At 42.2% G+C, this 25,809-nt stretch overlaps 1 protein-coding gene across 1 annotated transcript in view; it reads left to right on the top strand.

Annotated features, from left to right (window-relative positions):
• The first annotated feature begins 3,643 nt into the window (after positions 1-3,643).
• STAU1 (staufen double-stranded RNA binding protein 1) overlaps positions 3,644-25,809 on the top strand; it is a 97,275-nt gene continuing 75,109 nt past the window's right edge. The window contains 3 exon segments of the mRNA XM_033963573.1: positions 3,644-3,916; positions 15,694-15,968; positions 23,837-23,961. Coding sequence (XP_033819464.1) covers positions 15,773-15,968; positions 23,837-23,961 — 321 coding nt within the window. The 5' untranslated portion in view covers positions 3,644-3,916; positions 15,694-15,772.

Raw genomic sequence — 25,809 nt, 5'->3', positions numbered from 1 at the left:
ACGACGACCAAAACCAGGATTTTGTGGCTTAGTCACCATAAAGAATCATTTCCTGAAACCATGCTTTTGAATCCACATGATTCCTTTTCAATTGAAAGATCAGCTAAAGTGTTGAATCAATTTTGGACTACCCACTGACCTTTTAAACTTCAGAATAACAAACTATAAAAGGTGAGGGATTTTTTTTTAAGCTTTTAAACAACTTAGGGATACTTGCTCTTATTTTTACAAGAACCAGTTTGTGCTACTGGTACAATGTATAATATTTCAATTAAATTATTGCAAAATGCTATTTATGTTGGGGCAGCTGCTATACTTTGGGGAATATAATGGTCAGATTGATCTTTAATTTAAAAAAAAAAAAAAAACACAAAAAAATTTGAGCACTGGCTTCCTATTCAAGCCTGTGTCACTTTTAAGGTTTAACAATTTTTCTATTGATAACTGCACCATAATAAACCAAATAAAGGATCAAGACAAAAGAAGAGAAGAACATACTTTGGTACATATGGCCTGAGCTGTGCTTTAAAAACATACAAAATGCTACTCTTGCCTATATACAATGAAAGAGAGCATAAATAGCTCAAAGAGGCAGTATCATTTTACATGTCACTTTTAAATTAACTTGTTTCATCTTTAAAATTCTTAATAGTTTGACTCCTGTATATATAACTTGCTGCTTTCTAATAGATGCGCATATAGGAGATTGTCAATATCTTCATTATTCTTCATTCCAAAGCTGTTCGCTGTAGGAAATGCTTGAATCTTCTTTTTCTTTTCAAACAGTGCAGACTTGAAATAGTTTACCACCACTCATTAAGGGAATATCTGATTACAATATGAAAACGTTTTTGTTTTAGAAATATTCAACATAATTTTTGATTAATTGTGATACAGTTAACATTTGTATATAGTGTGAACCATTTTGGACCTTTTTTTTTTTTAGATTGTGGTATAGAAGCCTTTATCCGGTGGCTTTGGTGGGAGGATGGTCCCATTGTATGTACAGTAACCACACTTTATGTATTTTATCTGCAATGTTGGTATACTAGTGTGACCAACTGCATGGAGAAATACAAAAACACTTATGGTCCCTGTCCCTAAGACTGAAGGGATTTGACCTAGAGTTTTTGTATATGCACGACAATGGGATGGGGACTTTTTTTAACGGAACTTGTAGATTTACATTTGATCAAAAGGCAAATTTTGTATCCATACATCATTATCATTAGCCTTTGTGTTGCTTCTAAGGGAGGGTTGGCACTTTAACTGGAAGAGAATGCTGCACCTATATCCCTGCTTCTACAGATTGATATATTTATTATTATTAGTGTTTTGGTATACTCCATGTCTCTGATTACTGTGCTGTTAGGCTATATCTTAGCATGACATAGACTAAGCTAGAGTAATCATCTATATGCCTCATTTCATGGCTCCTAGATTTTGGTTCTTGGAGATGTAAGCTTCTTGAAATTGGGGTAATATTCTGAAACTAAAATACATATTGTGTTACAGTACTGTACCATGCTCATTTCTCATGATATTCATAATTCTTCTAGGGTAATCACAGTTCCAGACCTGTGTGGAACACATAGACCCTAGTGGAAATGCTGGAACATTGAATGTGAGATAGAGTAAGATTTACCAGGCAGATTCTGATAAACAAAACTTTTACTTTGTTAGGTAGGCCTAGATTCTTAAAAAGACGTGTTAAAAAATGACAGGCTGCTCTTGCAGCTGTGCTGGTAGTGAATTTAAAAAAACGAGTCATTCTCAAAAAAAATGCTTGTGTAAATGAGGTTGGTGGAGAGTAGCAAAGACTCGCTAAATTTGCATGTGCCCATCGCTGGTGATTGCAGTGGGTACATATGCAGACTAAACGCAAAAACATAACAGCGGGAGAGATGGTCAGTCTCTCCCGCTGCCACACAACCCCCTCCTGCACCAGGAGAGATGCCCATTCTCTCCTGCTGACAAGCAACCCCCCCCCCCCAGCACTGAGAGAGATGCCCATTCTCTCCTGCTGCATCACAACACACACCGCCTCTTATCTCTCTCCCCCGTACCTTTAATTAGATGTCTGACCGGAGGGACGCCTGCTCCCTCCGGCCAGCTGGCCTACCAATGCCAAAATGGGCCTTCTGGGGCTCTGATTGGCCCATGTTGTTTAAGGCCCCTCCCCAGTGCATCTGGGGGAGGGGCCTGAGGCTCTGATTGGCCTAGGTTGTATAAGGCCCCTCCTATGGGCCTTAGTGTTTTCATAAAAATGTGGGGTGGGGAAAGAGAAGGTATAGACTAGAGAATAGAGAGGAGTGGGGGACTTAAAGAAACAAAATGGAGAAAAATAACATTATTCTCAACTTTATTTCAAAGGGCCAAATCTAGGTCCTGTTCTGTGAAATATGTAATACTTAGCTAATGCTTGTAATGGAAAATGATAACACTACATAAGAGGATGTAGGACCCAAAACAGAGCTTTAGAAAAATGCCAGTATTCTCAAAATATGCAATCATATTGTCTGAACTGGAACTGCCAGGTTTTATGGGAGCTTGTTTTAAAAACAGTTCTTGTATGTCTGAAACATAAATGTAGTTTGTAAACTGATACATAGATAAATAATTGCTGTTAGAGGCTGGTTTGGTACTTGAACCTAGTTTCTTGCTTATGGAGGTCACCACCTATTATAATAAAGCTTCTCTCAGTTAGTCTAACAAATGTTGTGAGCTCTGATTTGAACTGCTGTATGATTGGTGGTTTAATAAATAATTTCTTAAACTTATTAACTCACACTAGTGCTTGAAGAAGACAGCATATGTAATGGTTATTCACCCACCTAAGACCCTGCAAGAGATTAGAAGGGTAGACCTTACCAAAGGTACAGATTCTGTATGTAGTGTAGCTGGAGTATAAATCTAAAAGGATTTAAGTGTAGTATCTAAGGGTTTGTTTTTCTTTGGTGCCTCTGCCAGAATATAGGGAAAGTAAAAGTACTAGATACTGGCCCCTGCGTAAATGGCATTAACAGGTACATTACGTTTCACAGTAGGGAAAGAGATGAGATAGGATAGGAAGCATGTTCAGCTTTCTTTTAGAAGATCTAAGCCAGGAGCCAGTTCGTGGGTAGCAGTGCACCCTCAACATTAAGTAACCGCCTTGATCGTGGCCAGGCACAGGTAATGTCTATTCGATTTAACGCCACCAATCTGTTTGAAATGTTGGCTCCTATCTCTAAGATAGCCTTTGCATAAGTGTGAGACTTGGCCCTTCCTTTGTATTAGCGCTGCAAGGCGCTGGGGGGGGGGGGGGGGGGGTCTCTCTGATTTCCTCTGGATCCTGTCATGGCTGGAGTTTGCTTTTAGACTCGGATGAGGCATGCAAACTGACCTAAGCGCCGACATTTCAAAATACTGAGAGCGCTAAACACAATACAAATGATTCCTTCCTATGCACAGGGGGGGGGACCCCACTTGCGCGTTAGTCGGATGCTCAGCATGCACAGCCTGGCTCCTATTTGCAACATCACTAAAAAAAAAAAAAAACAACACAGGACACTACGCTCGCGCCTGTGAGCCTGCAGGGGCAGACAATAAAGAAGGCCCAGCCCCCCTACGCTGCCTCCGGCCGGCGGCGTGACACGTCACTTCCGGTCCTGACGGGAGCCTGCTGCTCATTCTCTTTAGTGTTTGCCCTGTCCGCGTCTCTCATTCAACTCCCCGTTAGCAGAAGCCCCTGCCCGGCCCTTCCCCCCCCTCCCGTACACGCCAACCAACCTGCCCGGCCAAGCCGCGGAGCGTCGCTCCCTTCGCCACCCATGGACTAAAGTGTTTCCCTCCCCAGCCGACCGTACCAGCCGCTCCCCCCCACCCTCCTTCCACACGCCCGCGCCGCGGCCCTCTCGGAGTCAACGGAAGAGAGGTGAGCGGAGAGCAAGGAAGAGGCGCCGGTAGACAAACCGTGAAGAGGGGGAGGGGGGGGTCATAGGCTTTTTCCTCCCTCCACTGCGGCGGGAGCCGGAGCCGGCAAAGGCGGTTGAGGGGGGGAAGGTTGTGGTCGGAGCTGCTAGGCCGCAGCGGATGGGGAGTGTGGCACGAGACTGATGGGGCGAGCGCCCCCCCCCCCCAAAAAAAAAAAAAAAAACAACTTCCGATTTCAGTTTGTCCGTCTTTCACTGTGCCGAGTTCTCTGTACAAAAGAGACAATAGGCGACACTGTCATCTTAGGGTCAGGCTGGTGCATTCGTGTGGTTAAAACGACCTCGAATAATATCTTGTCTTATATTTTTGGCAATGTGGATTGTTGGAGTTTAGCAATTACGGGAATCCAGAGGTCTTTTTCTTGAGATATCTAAAAATGTTCTTTTGAACGCTCTAATAATAACCTTAAATATTTGTAGTATTGTATGTTCACTACGAACACTGGAAGTCGATTGGTTCAGGCCAACTATATAAAGGTGGACCCTAGCATTAAGAGTCAACCTGTGCTAAGCGATTTCCTGATGGACGAATAGCACGAAAAATCAATGTTATCAGCTTGGCCACAAAGACTGAGATCTAAACTGTAGTTTGAAGTTTATCCTTGACATGTAAGCAGTTGATATTTATAATCTTTGCTGTAAAGCATTTGATTATACTTGGTGTACAGTTCTTACTCTCTCTGATGTTTTGCCTCCAAAACATTTAGGAGTTTATATGCCCAAAGTTTTATGATCAGTAAGGTTTCTTGGTTGAGTTGTATTTACATGTACAGTATTCAGTTTAAAATTCTAATGTATGGGGGGTTGGCATAGAGGAAATTATTAGAGTCTAGTAAAGTTTGTACAGCACTGCATATTAGTGCTATAGAAATGTTAAGTAGTAGTTGAAATGTATTATTTGACCCTTTAAATGTTCTTCAGGTTAATGTTGGCAAGATGCCTTGTGCCCTGTGTTGACTATAAAATTACTAAAATATTTCAAAACTGCTGTAGTTTTGGATGCGGTGACAGGGTATTCTACACAAAATGAGCAAATAAGATATGACTGGAACAAGTTCTACTTTTATAGAAATAATTAATAGTAGTAGTAATTATACATGTAGATACAGGGATCTTGTTTTGAGGTGGGGCATATTTTCAGGTTAATAGATACATGTTTACCACCTTCAGGGTATTTGAAATAATGTAGCTGCAAACTTAAATTGTGACAATATATAACTTTTAGCATTTGAGGAAAGAGATATGCAAGTCCTTTTTTTTTTTTTAAAGTAATAAATGCGCTCCCCACCCCCACACTACCCGTAGTACATGGTTACCTTGCCTGCCTTAGATATTCCACTCTTTGTGAAATGGTCAGTATGAAAAAGGCAGAACTTCATAAAGAAAGGACAAGCTTTTGGACGGGAGGAGTTATAATACTGGGACTGTAGGGTAGCGTTGGGGTGCAGGTTGATGGAGAGAATGTGTGTATTTTGTTGTAAACATTTGATTCAACCACAAAAGGTATCCAGCAATAGTACATATGCTATGAAAACATGGATACACTAATTTTAATGAACCTAAAAGTAGAATTGGTAGATATGTGGTTAGACTTAAAGTAGGATTTAAATGCTGGGAAGGAATTTGTGTGTGTGTTCTGTGTATTCATGTATAAATATATTTTTTATTAGTCTCTGGATTTTCCACATTGTTGCCAAAAATTTGAACTCTGAAGACTAGAAGCCTAATATTTAACCAACTGACAAATATTATTAAATGCATTATGTAAAATGCTAAGGAGTAGGTTCTCTCCTTTAAATCTCTAGACACTCAAAGAACCGGCCTTTGTCCATAAACTTCTTATCCCGCATGAACCTACACGAGTCCTAAGATGCTCCTCGCAGTATCTTCTCCATATACCATTATTGAAAATTATTGGCTCAAATTGGGCTACTTCCTTTGCAGTTACAGCTCCTTCGATATGGAACTCCTTACCTCTGTATATCAGGTCGGAGAAAAACTTAGCCAAATTTAAGGGAAATTTAAAGACATACCTTTTCCAGGATGCATATGACTCCTAAATAGATCTCGATAATAGCCAGAGTTGCTCGATAATTCTGACTGCTTCCCCTCCCTATTGTGGTTTACCTTTTTTGTGTTCTTTACTTTTAATTTGTAGTTCTCCCAACTTTTCTGTTTTTGTCAGTTAAGTGTTGTTAAGTGGACATTTGTCAATTTTGTTTCCCTCTTTTTAACATAATTTGTAAAACGCTTAGAAATCTTGATTTGCGTTTAATCAAAAATTTTAATAAACTTGAAACTATGTGCATCTCACAAGAAACATTCTGACGAGTCCCTGTGCTGTAGTGACACACTCTGAACTGCTCTTCTCTTAACTGGAGCATGCGTCAGTAGTAACTGAATTAGTTGAAAGGAGACTTGCAGTACATTATGGGAAGGCAACAGGTTACCCAGACTGCAGAGGGGCCTGGCATAGTCTTATACTTAAGGAAAGTTTCAACAGGAAACAGTTAGTTGATGAAAATATGTGCATTACAAACTTTACAGGCAAAAAGAAGAAGACAGTCGTACAAAAGGCAAGGAGGACGCCTGTTCAACCAATGATAGTCTTTATTGAAAACTATTGTCCTAACAAGGATCCAAGTTTTGGCGTGTCAGAGCGCCTTCTTCAAGGGACACTCGTTGTAATTGTGCCATAGCTTTGTCTACTAAGGAGTACCTAACTTCTGTGCACAATTAAATCATGTCCCCTGAGGAAGGCATCTCCTATACGCTGAAACTTGGATCCTTGTTGGGACAATAGTTTCCAATAAAGACTTTATCATTGGTTGAACAGATGTTCTAATTACATACTTTAACCAGTTTGAGGGCCAATATTGACAGTAATGTATGATTTATAGATTCTCTTTTTAGAAAATTTGTAGTGATTGCAACATAATGAAATAACTGCAGTGTCCAGAAAAAATGGGCCCCCTTACATAGTTTCAAAATACTTTGTAATTGTTTAAACATTTAATATGACCTATGAAAATTAGGAAACTCCATTAACAAATGTTTTGCACTTTGTGCCTTATTTGGTTGCAAAAATTTAATCACAACTTTCTTCTCTAAATGTAATTTTGCTATGTAAAACAGACCTTAATGGTCACTTCCTGAATGACGTCATTTTGAAAACAGAGACCATTCAGTTTTTACAGCATCTTGCAATATTGGTGGTAATTTTTTTTTTTTTTTTTTTTAACAAATAGTACATTTGTTTTGGGATTATTTGGAAAAATATTGGGGGTCCTGGTTTTATTTTAAATACTATGGAGTAAACACCTACTCCTCGTAGCCATAACTAACCCCCAGGTGCCAAGCAATTCTGGTCACTGCATCTCAAAGATATCAGAATTAGAAAAGGTACAGAGAAGTATGACTAAATGGGATGGAAGGGCTTCCTTATTAGGCTAGAGCAGTGCGTAACTTTTTTTTTGTGGCTATGACCCCATGATTTGCAGCCACATAATATTGTGTGAACCCCAGAGATGCAAAATAATGATGTGGAGAGCCCACCCAAGTTGTGACCCCCAAACATAGGTTTTGTGATTTCATTTGGGACTCCAGTCTCCAGTTTGGGAAGCTCTGAGTTACATCTCTTCAGCTTAGAGAAGATAGCTGAAGGGAGATATGATAGATCAGGGCTGTCCAAGTCCGGTCCTCGAGTTTTACTGGCAGGCCAGGTTTTCAGGATATCCACAATGAATTTGGCATGAGAGAGATTTGCCTGCACAGCCTCCTGGCCAATCAGTATACTCTATCTCCAGTAGGTTGGATGGCTGATTTCATTCTGGTTCCTGGTTTCAGCTCCTGAGGACGGAAGGCTATATTTGCTTCTGTTGCTACAGCTTCACTGAAGCCTAGGGATGTTGGCCAGACTGAGCCAACTTTAGGGGCAACACCTTGGGCCCCCCAGGTCCCTTCCCCACCCTCCATGCTAGTGGAGAAGGAAACAGAGGCAGGCCTCAGTGGAGATCCGTGGAAGGAAGGAAAATGTGTTCGGAGGTTTTGGAAGAAGAAGCCCAACCCCAGGTGCACTGCAGCACAAGCACTTCTCCCTTTGCCTTCCGGGAGTTCGGGAGCACGTGAGTACTTGGGAATTTAGGTGCCGAGTTGTTAGCCGGATGTGTGGCCGGTTATTCGGGGGGACGCAGTGTAGGTTGATCAGTGCTGAAAGGTGCGTTGTTTTTTCACGTTCATCCAACGTGGCTGTGGAATTTTTTTGCCTAAATGGTTTTAATCTTCCGGGTTGTACCATGGACGAGCAAGGAGTTGTGTTTGGGAGCTATTTCAGTGATGCACGGCTTTGCTGGTTAATTTGGGCGTGATCGGTTTCCCAGATGCGCCTCCTGCTAGACGAAGGAGCTGTCAGTCAGGGGGGATGGGCATTGATCCTGGCCCTGCGGTTTCCCTTGGCAGCTAGGCGGGGTTTTTTGGCTGGTTCAAGAGTCTGCACGCTTGCCAGCTAGGTCAGCAGTGCCACAACTGGCTTAATGTTCCTCCCCCGAGACTGTGTTTGGGACAGCATTTCCACGATCTCCATTTCATTGGGGAACGGAGGCATCTGCGAGGTTGAAACTATGTCAGGGGTTGACACTTGCTCTCTTTCATTCAGGGAGTAGGTTGCCCTGGTATTTAAAACTGGTTTTCTGGATAGGTCTATCCTTGTGCAGAGAGTGGCTATTGTTTCAGCCTGGACCCTGACATGGGGGTTCAGGTGACACACAGCTCCTTGTGACCCCCTGGTAAGTTTTTAAGGATAGGCCTTTGCGTTGGGGATACAGATGCACCAGGCATATTTTTTTCGGTGTGTGGCCTGGGCTGGAGCATTTTCAGCCTTCTACAGCTTTTTTCATGGTGTTTGGGTGTTCCTTGCAGTATAGTACCAGATTTTGCATGCAACAACAAACGCATGCAAGGTACCAGATTTTGGCAACAACAAACACTTAGCGGGTGCTTTTTTAGACAGGTAAGCTAGTGGCTAATTCGGCTGGCCATATAAGCGTCTGGGTGTCTACTCTCACTTTTGGTTTCCTATTCTAAGTGAAGGGGGGTGAGGGTCTGTTGCAGGTAGCTGTTTTCTTCAGATGGATCAAGAAGATGAAATCTTTGGAGGTGAAATCTTCCTGCGGCTTTAGGCCTCAGAGGCGAGATTTTCCTGCGGCTTTAGGCCTCAGAGGCGAGATCTTCCTGCGGCTTTAGGCCTCAGGGGAAGGAAGGGATCTGAGATTCCTGCAGCTCGGGCCTCAGGGGAAGGAAGGGAGATTCCAGGGGCTCGGGCTTATTTCTTCGGCAACACGAGTGGACGCTCACTTCCTTGGTTTTGCGCCACATTTTCTAGGAAGGGAGATTCCAGGGGCTCGGGCTTATTTCTTCGGCAACACGAGTGGACGCTCACTTCCTTGGTTTTGCGCCACATTTTCTGTCTTTCTCAGACCCCTCAGATAGTCCTATCCTGTTTCAGACACTATGTTAAGGTTTCAATATCCTTCTAGATCTTGCCTCTCTTCTCATGAAGAGTCGAAGTTTCTTTTACATCCCATTCTACAGTTGTCTCATCTGACACTTCTATTTGGGATGACCTCATCTAATGCTGATCTGCTCTTTTTACAATCTTTTGGGATGTCTCCAGGAATCTCTTCTTCATGGCAGTGTTTCCAACAAAATATGGGTTTCAGCGTAGTATGGTATTCATCATCAAAATTCCAAAAGGTTTTATTGTATCTCTAATGCAACCTTGAACTGTAACAACTATCCATACCTGTATTGTAATGCATATCTAATTCTCCAACTGTATTGTAAGTTGCATAGCGCAACTCATTATTACAAGATTAAATTAGATTTGCTTCTATTCAGTTTGTCATATGGACGTATTACATCAGCCAGCTATGTCCAATGGAGGGAACCCTCTGTCTTCCCTTCTTAACCTCTGACAGGCTGTCTGTTGTGCTGGATTGTGCATCATCTTTGTCTGGTCTTGCTAATGGCTTACCAAGGCCTTGCTGGCTATGGTATGCAGGCATCATGCGCTTGTTGGAGCTGGACCCTCTCACATTACCCAGAGGTCAGGGCTTTCTCTGGCAAGGACTGGTAGAAATGGTAAATCAGATCCCTTCTGCCTTACAATCTGTCCATTGAGAGGAGATGCTTAGCGAAACACAGCTTTTCTTCCTTGGGTAGTATCTATGTTGCTCTGCTCTTGGAAGTCCTCCACGTCTCTGGCTTATGTCAAAGTGTAGAAGGTTTTGGAAACTGGGGGTGCGGGGTGGGCTTTCATCCCTGATATTCATGTTTGTTTGTTTTTAAAATTTTATATTGAACTTTTAAAAGTCAACTCCACACAGGCTCGGTCCACTTCCTCAGGAGAGGCCTAGATGGTGGCTCCTGAAGAGATTTTATTTGTGACATGGTAGCTGCTCCATTCATTTGTCAAGCACTACAGATTGGATGTGTTGGCCAGGGTCCATTTGATCTTTGACAGGGCCATAATTCAGGGAAGCCTTGTCTTCTCCCACCTGGTGGATCTGCTTCATTACATACCACTTGTACAGAATAGTGTAGCTAGGCACTAAGGAAGGAAAGAAATTGTTTTACCTGATGATAATTTTCTTTTCTTTAGTCAACTACATTGTTCTGCAGTAGAAGGCTTGGGACTCTTCACTTTCACTTTCAAAAAAAAAAAAAAAAGAGAAGTCAACTCACATATTACAATTTCCAGCAATATGGGTTCTTGTGAGATTGCTATATTATCCCAGGACAAGCAGGCAGGTATTCTCACTAATGGGTGACGTGATCCAACGGAGCCCCGATGCGGACGCCTCACAAGCAGTCTTGCTTGAAGAAACTCGAAGTTTCGAGTCGCCTGCACCGCGCATGCGCGAGTGCCTTCGCACCCAGACTAGGGCGCGTCTCCTCAGTTCTTACTTTTCCGCGGAGCCGAGAAGTCCGTCTTCGACTCTCTGCGTGAAGATTTTTCACTTGTGCCTTCTAAAATCCGCGGTTTTGGGTTATTTTTCTCTTAATCGCTGATTTTCATCGTTCTTTATTTAAAAAAAAAAAATAATAATTTCTTCCATCCGTTCAGCCGGGCAGGCCGCAGCCCCGCGGCTTCGATCTTGCGGCGGAGCTTTTCTGGCCTATCACCGGTTTTAAAAAGTGTGCCAAGTGCCAGCGCGCAATTTCGCTAACAGACCCTCATCGACGCTGCCTTCGGTGTCTCGGGCCTCAACACCTTCCAAAATCGTGCCGGCCTTGCTCCACACTCACCGCACGTGCTTTCAAGCGTCGTTGTGTCTTGTGGGAGTCACTGTTCATGGAGTCCTCTGCGGAGCCATCCTCATCGAAGGGACCCTCTCCTTCGACATCATCCACCCATCAGTCTCCCACCTCTGCAGCCTCGAGTCTACTCAAGCCCGCTTCATTTGTGCCGGCTAAGACTCCAGCGCCTGCTGCGATGCCTTCTTCGATCTCTTCAGGTCAGGTAGCACAGCAGCCCATTCCACCGGTAGTGCTAAAAGTGCCCAAGGCTTCCAAGCCCAAGCACTCACACACTACCTCTAAGGAGCGCGAGGCCCGTGAAGGTGGTCCCATTGCTGATGCGGATCCATCCTTGCCGGCCTCGTTCCAGACCTTACTGGAGAAGCAATTCATTGAGCTCTTCACCACCATGAGGCCTAAGCTTCTCTCCCAAATCCAGCCTGGGCACGGGGAGGCCTCCCGCGAGGTCGAGCCGCATCCGGTGCCCCAGCGATACACACACTCTCAACAGGGAGCAGAGTCTCTGTGAGTGTCTGGTCTGGCATCGATGCATGCATCTCAAGGAGCAGAGTCTTTGCCCATGCCTCCGTTGGAACCGATCCACTCGATGCAAGGAGCAGAGTCTTTGCGAGTGCCTCCATTGGAGCCGATTCACCCGATACAAAGACTCGAGCCTCTACGAGTCCCTCAGGGCGAGCCCAGTCAATCACCTCTGCTTCGATCAACCGCTTCCAGCCCCATCCACTATCTGGGGGCCTCAGCGAAGACACACTCACCTCGTCCATCGAGGCCAGTTTCCAAGCACAGCTCGCATCACCGTTCGAGGCATTCATCGAGGCACTCTTCCAGACACGCCTCGCCTCATCGGAAGCAGCCTTTTCTAGAGTATTCACCACTGGCCACTTCACCTTCCTCTGATGCCAGAGCTCGAGGACACCCTGGGGTCTTTATCACCACCACAATCCCCGTCCTCATTGGATCTAGAGGCCTCGACGTCCTCGAGTCCTTCTCGAGGCCCTGCATTGGCTGACCAGCTGCCCTTCTCCTCGTTCCTCCGGCAGATGGCAACTGATCTAGACATACACCTGGACACGGGGTCTAAATTTTCAAAGGAATACCTGGAGACTATACACCTTCCTCAACCTCCGGCTGAATCCCTCAAGCTTCCCCTACACAAGCTGCTGGACCAGACCTTTGTGCGGTGCCTTGAAGCACCTTATTCCATCCCCGCCGTGCCGGGAAAATTGGATGCCAGGTACTGCACGGTTCACCACAAAGGGTTTGATGGCTCCCAACTCTCCCATCAATCCCTTTTGGTGGAGTCCTCACTGAAACGGTCTCACCCCTCCCAGGTCTATGCCACCGTTCCACCTGGCAGGGAGGGCAAGACCATGGATCGATTTGGCAGGAGAATTTATCAGAACTCCATGATGGCTTCCAGAGTTCTGAATTATAACTTCCACTTCATCACATATTTTGAATTCTTCCTGTCCATGCTCGAGAAGTTCATGCCTTATCTGGACCCCAGGGCACAGTTTGAGTACCAGGAGGTTCTGGCCTAGTTGTCCCAACTCCGGCTTCAATTGATGCAGTCCTACGATGCCTTTGAGCTCTCGACTCGGGCCACAACATGCTCAGTGGCCATGCGCCGGTTGGCGTGGCTCAGGACCATCGAGATGGACCCCAATCTCCAGGACAGGCTAGCCAATGTGCCATGCGCTGGTTCCGACCTCTTCGACGAATCCATCGAGGCGGCAACCAAAAAGCTCTCGGTCCATCTTAGTGCAATTGCTGCTTTCCATCAGCCGCTTCAAGGGAAACTTCTCTCTGCTCATCCTGTGTTTTCCAGATTTATGAAAGGACTTTTCCATGTCAATTCTCCTCTCAAACCACCCCCAGTGGTTTGGGACCTCAATGTTCTTTCTCAGCTTATGAAACCTCCATTTGAACCCCTTCACAAGGCTCATCTGAAGTATCTCACTTGGAAAGTGGTGTTTCTCATTGGCCTCACTTCTGCTCGTCGAGTTAGTGAGCTTCAAGCATTGGTTGCGGATCCACCTTTCACAGTGTTCCACCAGTGTTCATCCAAAATTCCTTCCCAAAGTGGTCTCGGAATTCCATCTGAATCAATCAATTGTTCTCCCAGTGGTTTTTCCAAAGCCTCATTCTCATCCTGGAGAATCAGCTCTTCATACTCTGGACTGTAAACGTGCCTTGGCTTTTTACCTGGAACGCACCAAGCCACACAGAACTGCTCCTCAACTTTTCATCTCCTTTGACCCGAACAAGTTGGGACGTCCTATCTGGAAGCGTACCATCTCCAACTGGATGGCGGCTTGTATCTTTCTGCTATGCCCAGGCTGGATTACCCCTTCACAGTAAGGTCAGAGCGATGACAGCCTCTGTAGCCTTCCTCAGATCGACCCCGATTGAGGAGATTTGTAAGGCTGCTACTTGGTCCTCGGTTCATACCTTCACTTCTCATTATTGCCTGGATACTTTCTCCAGACGGGATGGACAGTTTGGCCAAACAGTATTGCAAAATTTATTCTCCTAAGTTGCCAACTCTCCCACCATCCCATTGTGGTTAGCTTGGAGGTCACCCATTAGTGAGAATACCTGCCTGCTTGTCCTGGGATAAAGCAATGTTACTTACCGTAACAGTTCTTATCCAGGGACAGCAGGCAGCTATTCTCACGTCCCACCCACCTCCCCTGGGTTGGCTTCTCTGCTATCTATCTGAACTGAGGAGATGTGCCCTAGTCTGGGCGGGAAGGCATTCGCGCATGCGCGGTGCGGGCGACTCGAAACTTCGAGTTTCTTCAAGCAAGACTGCATGTGAGGCGTCCACATCAGGGCTCCGTTGGATCACGTCACCCATTAGTGAGACTAGCTGCCTGCTGTCCCTGGATAACCACTGTTACGGTAAGTAACATTGCTTTCTGGAGTATTTGATTATCATTGCAGCTGCAGTGGTTGATGAGTCATAGGTGTGTTATAGAAAGGGACCTTCTGATACATTGGCAGATACATACTGGATCTTATCAGGAGGCACTACAAGGTAATACTGGTGGGGTTACTGGTAAAACTCACCTTTTTTTTCTTTATCTCCATCTGCTAGAACAGGGGTAGGGAACTCCGGTCCTCGAGAGCTGTATTCCAGTTGGGTTTTCAGGATTTCACCAATAAATATGCATGAGATCTATTTGCATGCACTGCTTTCAATGCATATTCATTGGGGAAATCCTGAAAACCTGACTGGAATACGGCTCTCGAGGAGCGGAGTTCCCTACCCCTGTGCTAGAAGGTGGGGATAACACCCACTTGTGCAGAGCAATGTAGCTGACTAAAAGAAAGAAAACAATTGGGTAAGACATCAGAACATAAGAATAGCCTTACTGGGTCAGACCAATGGTCCATCAAGCCTAGTAGCCCATTCTCACGGTGGCCAGTCCAAATCTTTAGTACCTGGCCAAATCCCAAGGAGTAGCAATATTCCATGCTACCAATCCAGGGCAAGCAGTAGCTTCCTCATGTCTTTCTCAGTGACAGACTATGGACTTTTCCTCCAGGAACTTGTCCAAACCTTTCTTAAAACCAGCTATGCTATCCGCTCTTACCACAACCTCTGGCAATGCGTTCCAGAGCTTAACTATTCTTTGAGTGAAAAAAAAATTTCCTCCTATTGTTTTTAAAAGTATTTCCCAGTAAGTTCATCAAGTGTCCCCTAGTCTTTGTAATTTTTAATGGAGTGAAAAAGCGATTCACTTGTACCTGTTCTACTCCACTCAGGATTTTGTAGACTTCAATCGTATCTCCCCCTCAGCCTGTCTGGAGTCCTCGGAACTGCTAGAAAACCAAGAAGTGCTAAGGGATGGTAAGGAAATAGAAAAATTAAATTCTTTGCCTCTCTTTTTTACTGAGGACATGCAGAAGAAACTTTTCAGAGTAAAGGTCTGGACTTCTAAATGGTAGATGACAGTGTGGTCAGGGTTAAGTTGCCCCCCCCCCCTAAAAAAAAAAAGATGATCTTGGATTCATTGGTAGTAGCTGAAATTTCATGTTCCTTGTATTGTGGCTGCTTTTTTTAAAAAAAAAGAAAAGCCAGTAATATTGGATTATTTGAAGAGATTTGGAGAATAAACCTAAAAATATCATAATGCAACTATTATAATAAAACTTCGTATACTTTTAGCAAATGCTACTTTGTTTTACATGGTTCCTGTGAAAATGTTTTCTCAACACATACTTATTTTTGATAATAGTTCACATTTTTAAAGCCCAAACTATTTCTCAGTGGAGTTTGCAAACTAAACTGCAAATCTACTAGCAAATGAATAGTCTTCATAGTGTTGCTAACTGGAATCTATTTAGTAATTAGCCTTTACTCTCTTGTTCTAATGTATTTGCATTTCTTTTCTAGGTTGCCTTTTAGGTTCCACATCACTGATCTACACTAAAAGCTGTTTACCTGCAATAGTTTGCTTTGGTTGGACGTGAACATGTCTCAAGTACAGAATACATCTGCTGCTCTCTCCGGGAGCCATGTATTGAACAAGAACCAGCAATCTCCTGTTTCCCAGCCTTTGCTGAGTATTCCTTCTACTACCAATTTGCTGCCCTCGGAAAATGCAGGTAGACCTATACAGAATTCTGCTTTACCCTCTGCGTCTGTTACATCCACCAGTGCAGCTGCAGGTAAGTTGCCACACAATGGTGGGAAATGAAAAATGCTTGTCTTTTTTATTTTTGGATTAACTTATTCATTGTAGGCAGTATTTTATTTATGCTTGTTTATTAAGGTACTTATATACTGCCCTTCGCAAAACCATCAAGGTGGTTTGTATATTTGGGTGCTCTTAAGTATTTTTCTCTTATCTGTCATGGCAGGCTCACAATCTATCTACCATACCTGGGGCAACAGTGTGTTAAACGACTTGTTCAGGGTCACAAGGAGTGACTTAGAGCTCAAACCCACATCATCAGGGTGCTGAGGCAGCCGTTCCAATCTATTTGAAACTCCACTGGCTGCCAATTGAGGCCAGAGTTTTGTTTAAGTTTGCCTGCATTTGTGATACCTTGTTTCCCATTTTTCTTTGAACCACCCAAATAAGGTCACATGCAGAGTTTGTCTGTTTACATTTCCTTCCACTAAATTATGTTGTTACAAAAGATTTCTTTTCAAGCTGCCAAATTGAATGATTGGTTCGGTAAAAGTATGCTAGGACCCTCTTCTTATCTTGATTTTAGAAAACTATTGAAGATCCAACTGTTTGAAAAATTTGTGTCCTAACTGGTTGTTTCTTTTAATAATTCTATGCTTCCGTCATGCAATGTATCTTCTTTTAAATTGTATTTTTACTGTATAGTTGGTTCTTATTTGTTGTATAGCTGGTTCTTTTAAATCATATTTTCTACTGTAGGACCAATTCTTATTTATTGTATTTTGTTTTGAATTATTTTTTCCTTTTAAAATTACTCTCCACTGTATGACTTGTGCTTATTTGTTGTAAACAGCCTAAACCATTTTTTGGTTAGGCAGTTTATAAAAATAAAATTATTATTATTATGTATTCAATTCAAACAGATAGTAACGTTAAACTTCTTGGAGTCATTCTAGACAAGGACCTCACCTTTCATCAACAAGTTAGTGCAGTTATGCAGAAATGTTTTCATAAGCTTAGGCTCATCCATTCTATTTCTTCTTTTCTTGATCCCTCCTCAATTAATATCCTGATTCACTCCCTATTAATTTCAACTAGAGATTTATCAAGGTATAACCCAGAAAGAAATCCGTCTTCTACAACTATTGCAAAACACTGCTGTTAAATTAATCTATCATGTAAAAAAAATTGACCATGTCACCCCTCTCCTCCACAAAGCACATTGGCTACCTATTACTCATCGTCTCTCCTATAAAATACTCCTCACTTTTAAAACAAAAAACTCTAACCAACCAGCGTTCATAGATAAACTCTTGATCCATTATTCATCACCCAGAACCCTCCGACCAAATAATCAAAATTTACTCTCCATACCTTCAATACGGGAACTATTTTACGATACTACTCACAAATCCATCTTTTCAGTTACCGCTCCCTCTCTGTGGAATGCCCTCCCATTAGATGTTCGATTAGAGAACTCGCTTGAAAAATTCAAAGCCAAACTTAAAACCTTCCTCTTTAAAGATGCCTTTGTTCTTTAGCATTAGCTTCAGCCTCTTAATTCCTTGATTCATGTGAAGCTTTGAAACATCTAATACTTCTTTTGAAATGATTCCCCTCCTAATGTTTTTGCCACTCCCCATTTACCGTCCTTTTTTAAATTAATTTTACTTTGATGTATTTTAAACAACCTTTCCCTCCCCTACTTTCCTTCCATCTCATGTACGTTAATCCAAATTTGTCTAGTATTTTTAATATTTGATAAAATATTGCTTTTATTTACCTATTTTAATTGTCCCTTACAATCTTTTTATATTGTACACCGTCTAGACATTTGTTTTGAAGACAGTATATCAAAAATAAAGAAACTTGAAACTTCTAATCACTAGGCCACTCTCCCACTCCATTCTATGCATTTGGTGCTGGACAAATCCCAGACACTAATCCTCCAAAATTTTGTGGCTAGCTCTTGATGTAGTAAAGGATGCAGCTAGCCAGACATGGATCCTCTGTAGTCCAGGGTTGCTCCTTGTATAGCTAGTGAGGAAGACCTAGCTGGAAGCAAAGGGAAAAGAAGAAAAGTGGGAGATTAACATGGGAAGAAAAGAACAAAGAGGGAAGATGAGAGTCAAGAAACATTTAACCCTTTAGTTGGCAGATGGTGAAAACGGCTGCTTTTCGTAACTTGAATGAGAGCAACAGTGCCAAGTAACATCCATTTAAAGTTGCAGATCTTCCATAAGAGACATGTTGCTTCTGAGCAACAATGCCCAATATAGAGTTAAAATGAAAATGGTACAAAAAAAAGAGAAACTTGTAAAACAAATGTAATAAAGCTCCTATTATGGGCTAGAAAGTTGAGTTTTTATCTTTATACTAAGGAAGAAAAGAGTTTTGTTTTCAAAATATTTTCCTCCTTTGTACATACTTTTTTTAATTGTGTTTTAGACCTGCTGGACTCCTTTTGCTCTTGTTGGGCTTCTAGCTCAGTTGAAACCAGCTTCTACTGAGTAGCAATGCTTTAAACCAGTGTTCTTCACTCCCAGTCCTCAAATATTGCTGGTTGGTTAGGTTCTTAGCAATCAGTCATGCATACAAATTTCTCTCATGCATAATTGAGAGATCCTGAAAACCTGACTTTGTTGTTGACCCTTGGAGAGGGAGTAAAGACAAAGACCTTAAACCTTAAGTCACTCAGAGTGCTTCCCTGATTTTTTTTATTTTTTTATAACCTTCCTTAGTCCAGCCACTATATTAGTGGCCCTTGATTAGGAGCCACTGACCTATTCCCTCCAGAACCTGGTACCTGCGCACCCTAATTCCAACCAATGGATGTTACCATCGAGTCTGGGTGGTCAACCTCAGCTCCAAAATGTTTTGGTTTTCAAGGTATCCAAGAGAGTGTTGCAAATGGATCTCATCCACATATCTCCTGAAAACAAGAGCTGTTTGTGGCTCTTTGGGACTGAACTGAGTCACAATTGCCATAGAGCAAAGGCTGGAACTAGAGGGTTGCACAGAGACAGAAATCCCACCCGTCCCCATCCGTACCCGCCAGAATTCTGCCCATTCCTACCAGAATCCCCTGCGAGGAATCCCCTCCGTCCCCCCATAAAAATGATCTGTCCCCATAAAAAGCAGCAATTACTTCTGACAGTTTTGATTTTAGTTTTAATTGAGTTTTACAGAAAATTCAAAACAAAGTCAGACATCTGCCAGAACAGGCATAAAACCAATACTGCTTCTCCCTCCCTCCCCCAATCGAGTGGGGTTGGTATGTCAACAAAATGCTATCCCAAAGAAGTAGATTTTTTTTTTTTTTTTTAAATAATTCTTTATTCATTTTCAAAACTTTCATCAAGTGTACAACAATCATAATAAACACGATTAATCAGAGCACTTGCATATCTTTATCATTATAATCTAAAAATACAAATGTACCCTCTCCCCACCCTCCCTCAAAGCCCTTCATTCATAATAAGAAACCTATATTTGTACCCCTCCCCCCTCCCAATACTATATGGTGTATAACTAATATAAAAATGGCATTTAATCATGACAAAAAGACGTTAATGGCTCCCAAATTTTAATAAAATTATTATAATTTCCATTTTGTATCGCTATTGATCTTTCCATTCTATATATGTGACATAATGAATTCCACCAAAAATTAAAATTCAGCCTACTATGATCTTTCCAATTATTAGTAATATGTTGGATGGCAACTCCAGTCATGATCATTAAAAGTTTATTATTACACGATGATATCTGACTCTTTTTTCTCATATACATTCCAAATATCACAGTATCATAAGATAACGCTGCATGGTTTCCCAATAAACAATTTATTTGATCCCAGATTGAGTTCCAAAAGGCTAAGATATGGGGACAGTAGAATAAAAGATGATCCAAAGTCTCTACCTCCAATTTACAATGCCAGCACCTATTGGACAAGGAACTATTTAATTTTTGTAATCTAACTGGGGTCCAAAAAGCTCTATGTAACAAAAAAAACCAAGTTTGTCTCATAGACGCTGACATTGTACATCTCATTCTCCAAGACCAAATTTGTGGCCATTGAGATGCTGAAATCTGATGCTTAATCTCAATGCTCCAAATATCCCTCAGACCATTTTTAGTTTTTTTTTTAACCAAATCACTAATAGATTTATACCATTGTGTGGCCTGGTGACCCAGAAAGTCCACCTGAAAACATAAGAATTCCAAACTGGACTGAGTATTAAGATTTTTCCATTCAGGGAACCCCGCCTGAATGGCCTGCTTCAATTGCAACCAGCGAAAACATTGTGATTTATGAAGCCCAAATTTATGTTGCAATTGTGTAAAATCCAGCAGTTTACCATTAGAGATGACATCATTTAAATTTCTAATTTAAGGCAGAATTTGATGAACAGAAAGAAGATGCCTGGTGCAGCAATTCTCTCCCCTCCGCTCTTTTTTTTTATTTTTTAAGTTACATATTTAATGTTGGTACCTGCTGAGATGAAACAGTTTAATGCAGGGTAGTCTGGCTCTGGAGCTGCACAGTTATACTGCCCAGTGTCTCCTGTGCTCCTCTGCACAGCTGCAGTGAGTGGTGGCATGCTTGAGCCAACGAGATTCTCGAGGGGAGGTCTCACGACAAGGATCACTACTGGGAGAGCTCTGCACATCCACCAATCTGGGAGCACTTCTACAAGGAAGTGCTTATGATTGGCCATCAAGTTCCAGCTCTGTCTCCCTGATTGGTGGATGTACAGAGCTCTCCCATGTGAGTGGCAATCAGCAACTGGTACGCTGAGGGATCGAAGAAGCTTAGAAGGAACTTTGGAACAAAAAGGTAGGCTGGCATTTCTGCCTAGAAAAGCAGCACCTGCCATATGTCAATCAAAGTGAGGCATAGTCTGTATAATCACACCTAACGGCAAATAAATTAACTTAAGACATCAGCAGGTATATTAAGCCAGGGTTTTTCTTGGCCTAAAATACTGATGCCTAAGTCAATCCACACCCAAACTCAATACCAAATCTGTTTCAGCTGTGCCTACTTGCCAGTAGGCGCCTCAGTGTATAGTAAATGCCTACCTCCAAGTGGTAGAAGCCTATCGGCTAATTTATTTTTTAAATCATTTCTTAATTGTTTTTTTATAGCGCTTTCAATTATTGGTGCCAATTAAAAATTTAAGTTAGTCATCTTTTATAGAATTATGGCCTCAGTGCTGTAGTATTCTAACCAATTGTTCAAACCATATAATTAGTTAACGCAATGTAAAAGCCTCTTCCTTATTTAGAGCCAAGTGATTTTTTTGAAAACTGTTCCCATTATGAATTGGGTAATTGAAGTACCATTCTGTCAATGTGAACTATATCTATAGCTTCAGCAGCAGAACATTAGATTCAAAAAGGTTTTTTGTAGGGCTGTGCATCAATTAAAATTTTTAATTGCATGATTAATCGCATAAATTGTCCCCCTCACATTCCACCTGTACAGTGCAAAATATAGACGGCAGATGTAAGTTCTCAAAACTCACATATTTCAGTTACTGAACTGAAAATAATAATTTTTCCTTCCTTTGACTTCATTTTTCCAATCATGTTGTTTCCTGTATCTGGTTCTGCTCCTCTCTGTGCTCTGAACTCTGTTTCAAGGCATCCTCTCAACTCACTATTTATTTTCTTTCCTCCCCTCTTCTTCACTTCTTGCCCTATATATATCTTTCACATTCAACTTTCCTTCCATTATTTCTTCCTCCTCGTATCTATCTGGTTTCTGTCTCTTCCCTTCCACTTCATCTATGGGCACCATCTTCAGTTTCCTTTCACCTCCCCTCCCCTCCCCTCCATGGGTACCATATATTCTCTCCTCTTCTTCTCTTCCTATCCCCGTCCCTCAATGAGCACTATCTCCTCTCTTCTCTTCCTCGCCATGGGCACCATCTTCATCGCCCTTCCTCGCCATTGGCACCATCTTCATCTCCCTTCCTCCCCATGGGCTCCATCTCCTTCATCTCCCTTCCCTCTCCCCCTTAGGAGGACCATCTCATCCCTTTTCCTCTCTCCTCCCCAGTGGCGTAGTAAGGGGGTGGCAGACCGGCACCTCTCCTCCTCTTTGCTTCGCTCCAACGTACCTCTTTAAATGTTCACCGGCACAAGCAGCATCTTCCACTTGCTCTCTGCCCCCCCACCCAACATACCTCTTTAAATTTTTGCCGCACAAGCACCATCTTCCACTTGCCTTGGCTCCCTTCTGACATCACTTCCTGTTCATGGGACCAGGATGTGAGAAGGGAGCCAAGGCCAGCACATCGGGAGGGAAGGCTGTGGGCCCGGTGCTTGTACGTGCCTGGCCTGGCATTGGGGAAGCAAGGGGAAATCAGCAGCAGTGGCTTGGAAGAGGCAGGGAGAGAGAAAGACAGACAGAAAGAAAGGGGGGCAGGGAGAGAGAGAGAAAGAAAGAAAGGGGGGGCAGGGAGAGAGAGAAAAAAAAAGGGGGGGGAGAAATTTTGGGTTGGATAGTATTGCCTTATATTGAAGAATACCAGTATGACTGTTTATGTTTTGGGGTGGGGATTTGGCTATCTGGTGTATTTGCCATTGTGAGAATTCAATAAAACTTGTTAAAATAAAAATTATAAAAAGAAAGAAAGGGGAGGGGGAAGGGAGAGAGAAAGAAAGGGGAGAGGCAGGGAGAGAGGAAGAAAAAGTTGGACTCATGGAAGTACAGAGAGAGATGTTAGTTGGGGAATGGAATGAGGTCTGGAGGAGAGGAAGCATGCAGGAGGCAGAAAGAAAGAAAGGCAGAAAGAACTATTGGATTTACAGTCAGAAGAAGGAAGTGCAACCAGAGAATCATGAAATCACCAGACAGCAAAGGTAGGAAAAATTATTTTATTTTAAATTTAGTGATCAAAATGTGTCCGAATTTATGCCTGCTCTCTATATTTTGCACTATGGCCCCCTTTTACTAAACCGCGATAAGAGTTTTTAACGCAGGGAGCCTATGAGCATCAGGAGCAGTGCAGGGCATTCAGTGCAGCTCCCTGTGCTAAAAAACGCTATCGCGGTTTAGTAAAGGGGAAGGGATATATTTGTCTATTTTTGTATAGTTGTTACTGAGGTGACATTGCATATTTTAAAGTCATCTGCCTTGACCTCTTTGAAAAAAACACCAAATATAAATGATGATTAACATTTTCTCTGCATACAGTGTGCTTTGTGGGGTGGTTTTGTTTTTGGTTTTTTTTACTGTTGGTAGATCATTTTGGCTTGGTCATTTTAAAAGTAGCTCGCAAGCCAAGGAAGTGTGGGCACCCCTATTGTAGAAGAACACCCTTTGGACATGTATTATCTTTCTTTGACCTAATTTTACAGCCAAATTACTCAAGATATTGTCCTATGCTTGGGGGATTAAAGCAATATAGTGTCCCAGTTATTTTGCACAAGCGCTGTCTATTTTGTAACCAGGGCTGCCAGCTAAAATTGTTCTGAAAGTGTAGTTTGGTAAATTGGTCTATCAGAGGAAGCAATATAGCTAACAATTGATTATTTGATGGAAAATGTGAGAGGAAAACTGTTTGGATCGGTTGTTTTTTCTGTTAACTATTATTAAAATTATTTAACATACAATTTTACTTCTAATACATGTGTGAGAACCATAAAGGAATCTAGTATTGCTTTAGTATGGTTCAACCAGGATATTATTTGCTTGATTCCAGGTTCACTGTATAAATGGTGCCTCTTATATGAGGAGCTGGGATCCTATAGTCTCATGGTGCAAAAACCATGACATGAGTGGTTTAGATTGTGACTTTTTTTCTTTAAACATTCCTTTTTCAGTAAATTTCTTACTATTTTTGTAACATGACCTTCTCAGAATCTTGCTTGTCTTTGAATGTCTTTCAGTTTCTTCTAACATGGCAAACCCCAAAGAGAAAACCCCAATGTGTCTTGTGAATGAGTTAGCCCGTTTCAACAAAGTTCAGCCTGAGTATAAGCTTCTTAGTGAACAAGGTCCAGCTCATTCAAAGGTAAATATGGCTAGTCATGCTGACAATATCCATAAAACCTTTTTTAGAACTAAAAATATACTTTTAGATCTACAATCTTTTATAGATTGCAGCCAAACAATGTTATTTTCACATGGCAGTCGCGTAAAATTAGAGGCCTTCAGCACAAGGGCATGAGGTGATGCATATCTTAGGATTCAACAGAAAAAAGATTCTTAATCACAAATTTAAAATCTCTTATGTTTCTGGGCTTAGAATGGTCAATGGCATCATGGACTTGTTTTCAGTAAACCTTAAATCAGAATAAGCGTGTAAATATTTGGAAAAGCGGCTTGCCATCTGCTTGCTATTTTAAAATGGTTGCACTGTGAACATTTCTTTTGGGATCAATTTCTCCAAATGGGTTAACTATTAGTAATTTAAACTTTTAGATATAACTTTCTTCATGTGCATAAAACTGCATACAGGGAGTTTTGCTACAGATATGTTGTATTTCTTTCTAGCCTGTATTGCAGAATTGTTACAAGGCTTTGGTTCCTAGGTGTTTCCCCATCCTCTACCATTTAGCATTCCTTGCATTTATCTCTAAAACATGCAGGATTGGGGTATAAACTTATTCAAATGGAGTTTGCTATTGTGTAATATTTTAAGGCTGCACATTAATTGTGATTAATGTGCGATTAACAGGTTAATTTATTAATTGCGATAAAATTATTTGTGGTTAATAAATTTGATTTTTTTCCCTGCCCGTGGCCACCATTGCTTCTCCTTTCCTCAGATCATGTTTCATCATGGTTGGCCAACCAAACAGCCACCTGATTGGCTCTTTCCCCAGGGAGCCGATAAGGAGTGCAGCTGCTGGATATCAGCTGTGCTCCCATTGCCATATGAGATTGAGCTAGTTGCCTGCCCTGTGAATCACAGAGCATAGCAAGCAGGCAACACACTCGGTGTAGTTGTGTATGGGTGGGGGGGGGGAAGGGAGGAGGACAGGAGGGAAGAGTACTATACTCATAGCCTATAAGAACATAAGGATTGCCATAATGGGACAGACTGAAGGTCCATCAAGCCCAATATCCAGTTTCTAACAGTGGCCAACCAGGTCCAAGTACCTAGCTAGATCCCAAGTAGTAAAACAGATTTTATGCAGCTTATCCTAGGAATAAGCAATTGATTTTCCAAAGCCATCTCAATAATGGCCTATGGACATTTTAAGGAAATTAGCCAAACCTTTTTTAAATTCTAACTGATTTCATCACATTCTCTGGCAACAAATTCCAGAGTTTAATTACATGTTGTATGAAGATATATTTTCTCTGCTTTGTTTTAAATCTATTTAGTAGCTTCATTGGATGCCCCCTAGTCCTAGTATGTAACTGCATCTCTCTTCTCCACCACCCTCCTCCGACCCCCCCCCCAACACACACACACTCTGTGCTGCCTGCCTGGTTGCCATGCTCTGTGACTTATAGGACAGTCAGGCAGGCAGCAATACTGTGTGTAAATGTGAGGGTGGGGAGGAGAGATACAGTTAACACAGGCTGTGAGTTTGACTGCATCTCTGTTCCCTCCTATCCCCCTCCCTACAGTCCTACAAAAGTGCTTGAGAGCTGCTGGCCATGTGCTTGCTATTAGATAAGTTCCTTCTGATGCTGCCCTAATCCTCGGAAAGGGCAGAGCCAGAAGGACGTTTACAGGTATGTGAGCACATAGCCCTCCTTTTCTTGTTTTATGGTTATTTATTAATAAATGTAATATTGTTTTAAGTTTTCCATTCTTCTTTTATTTTTAATTGTGCAGTTATTCACGATTAAAATTTTTAAACGAAATGCAGCCATAGTAATATTTTAGAGTGTAGAATTGTTTTGC

The sequence above is a fragment of the Geotrypetes seraphini genome, chromosome 11 (assembly GCF_902459505.1).
Source record: "Geotrypetes seraphini chromosome 11, aGeoSer1.1, whole genome shotgun sequence".
Classification (NCBI taxonomy): Eukaryota; Metazoa; Chordata; class Amphibia; order Gymnophiona; family Dermophiidae; genus Geotrypetes; species Geotrypetes seraphini.
Note: the sequence above shows the minus strand (reverse complement) of the source record. Positions and strands in the feature narration are given on the sequence as shown.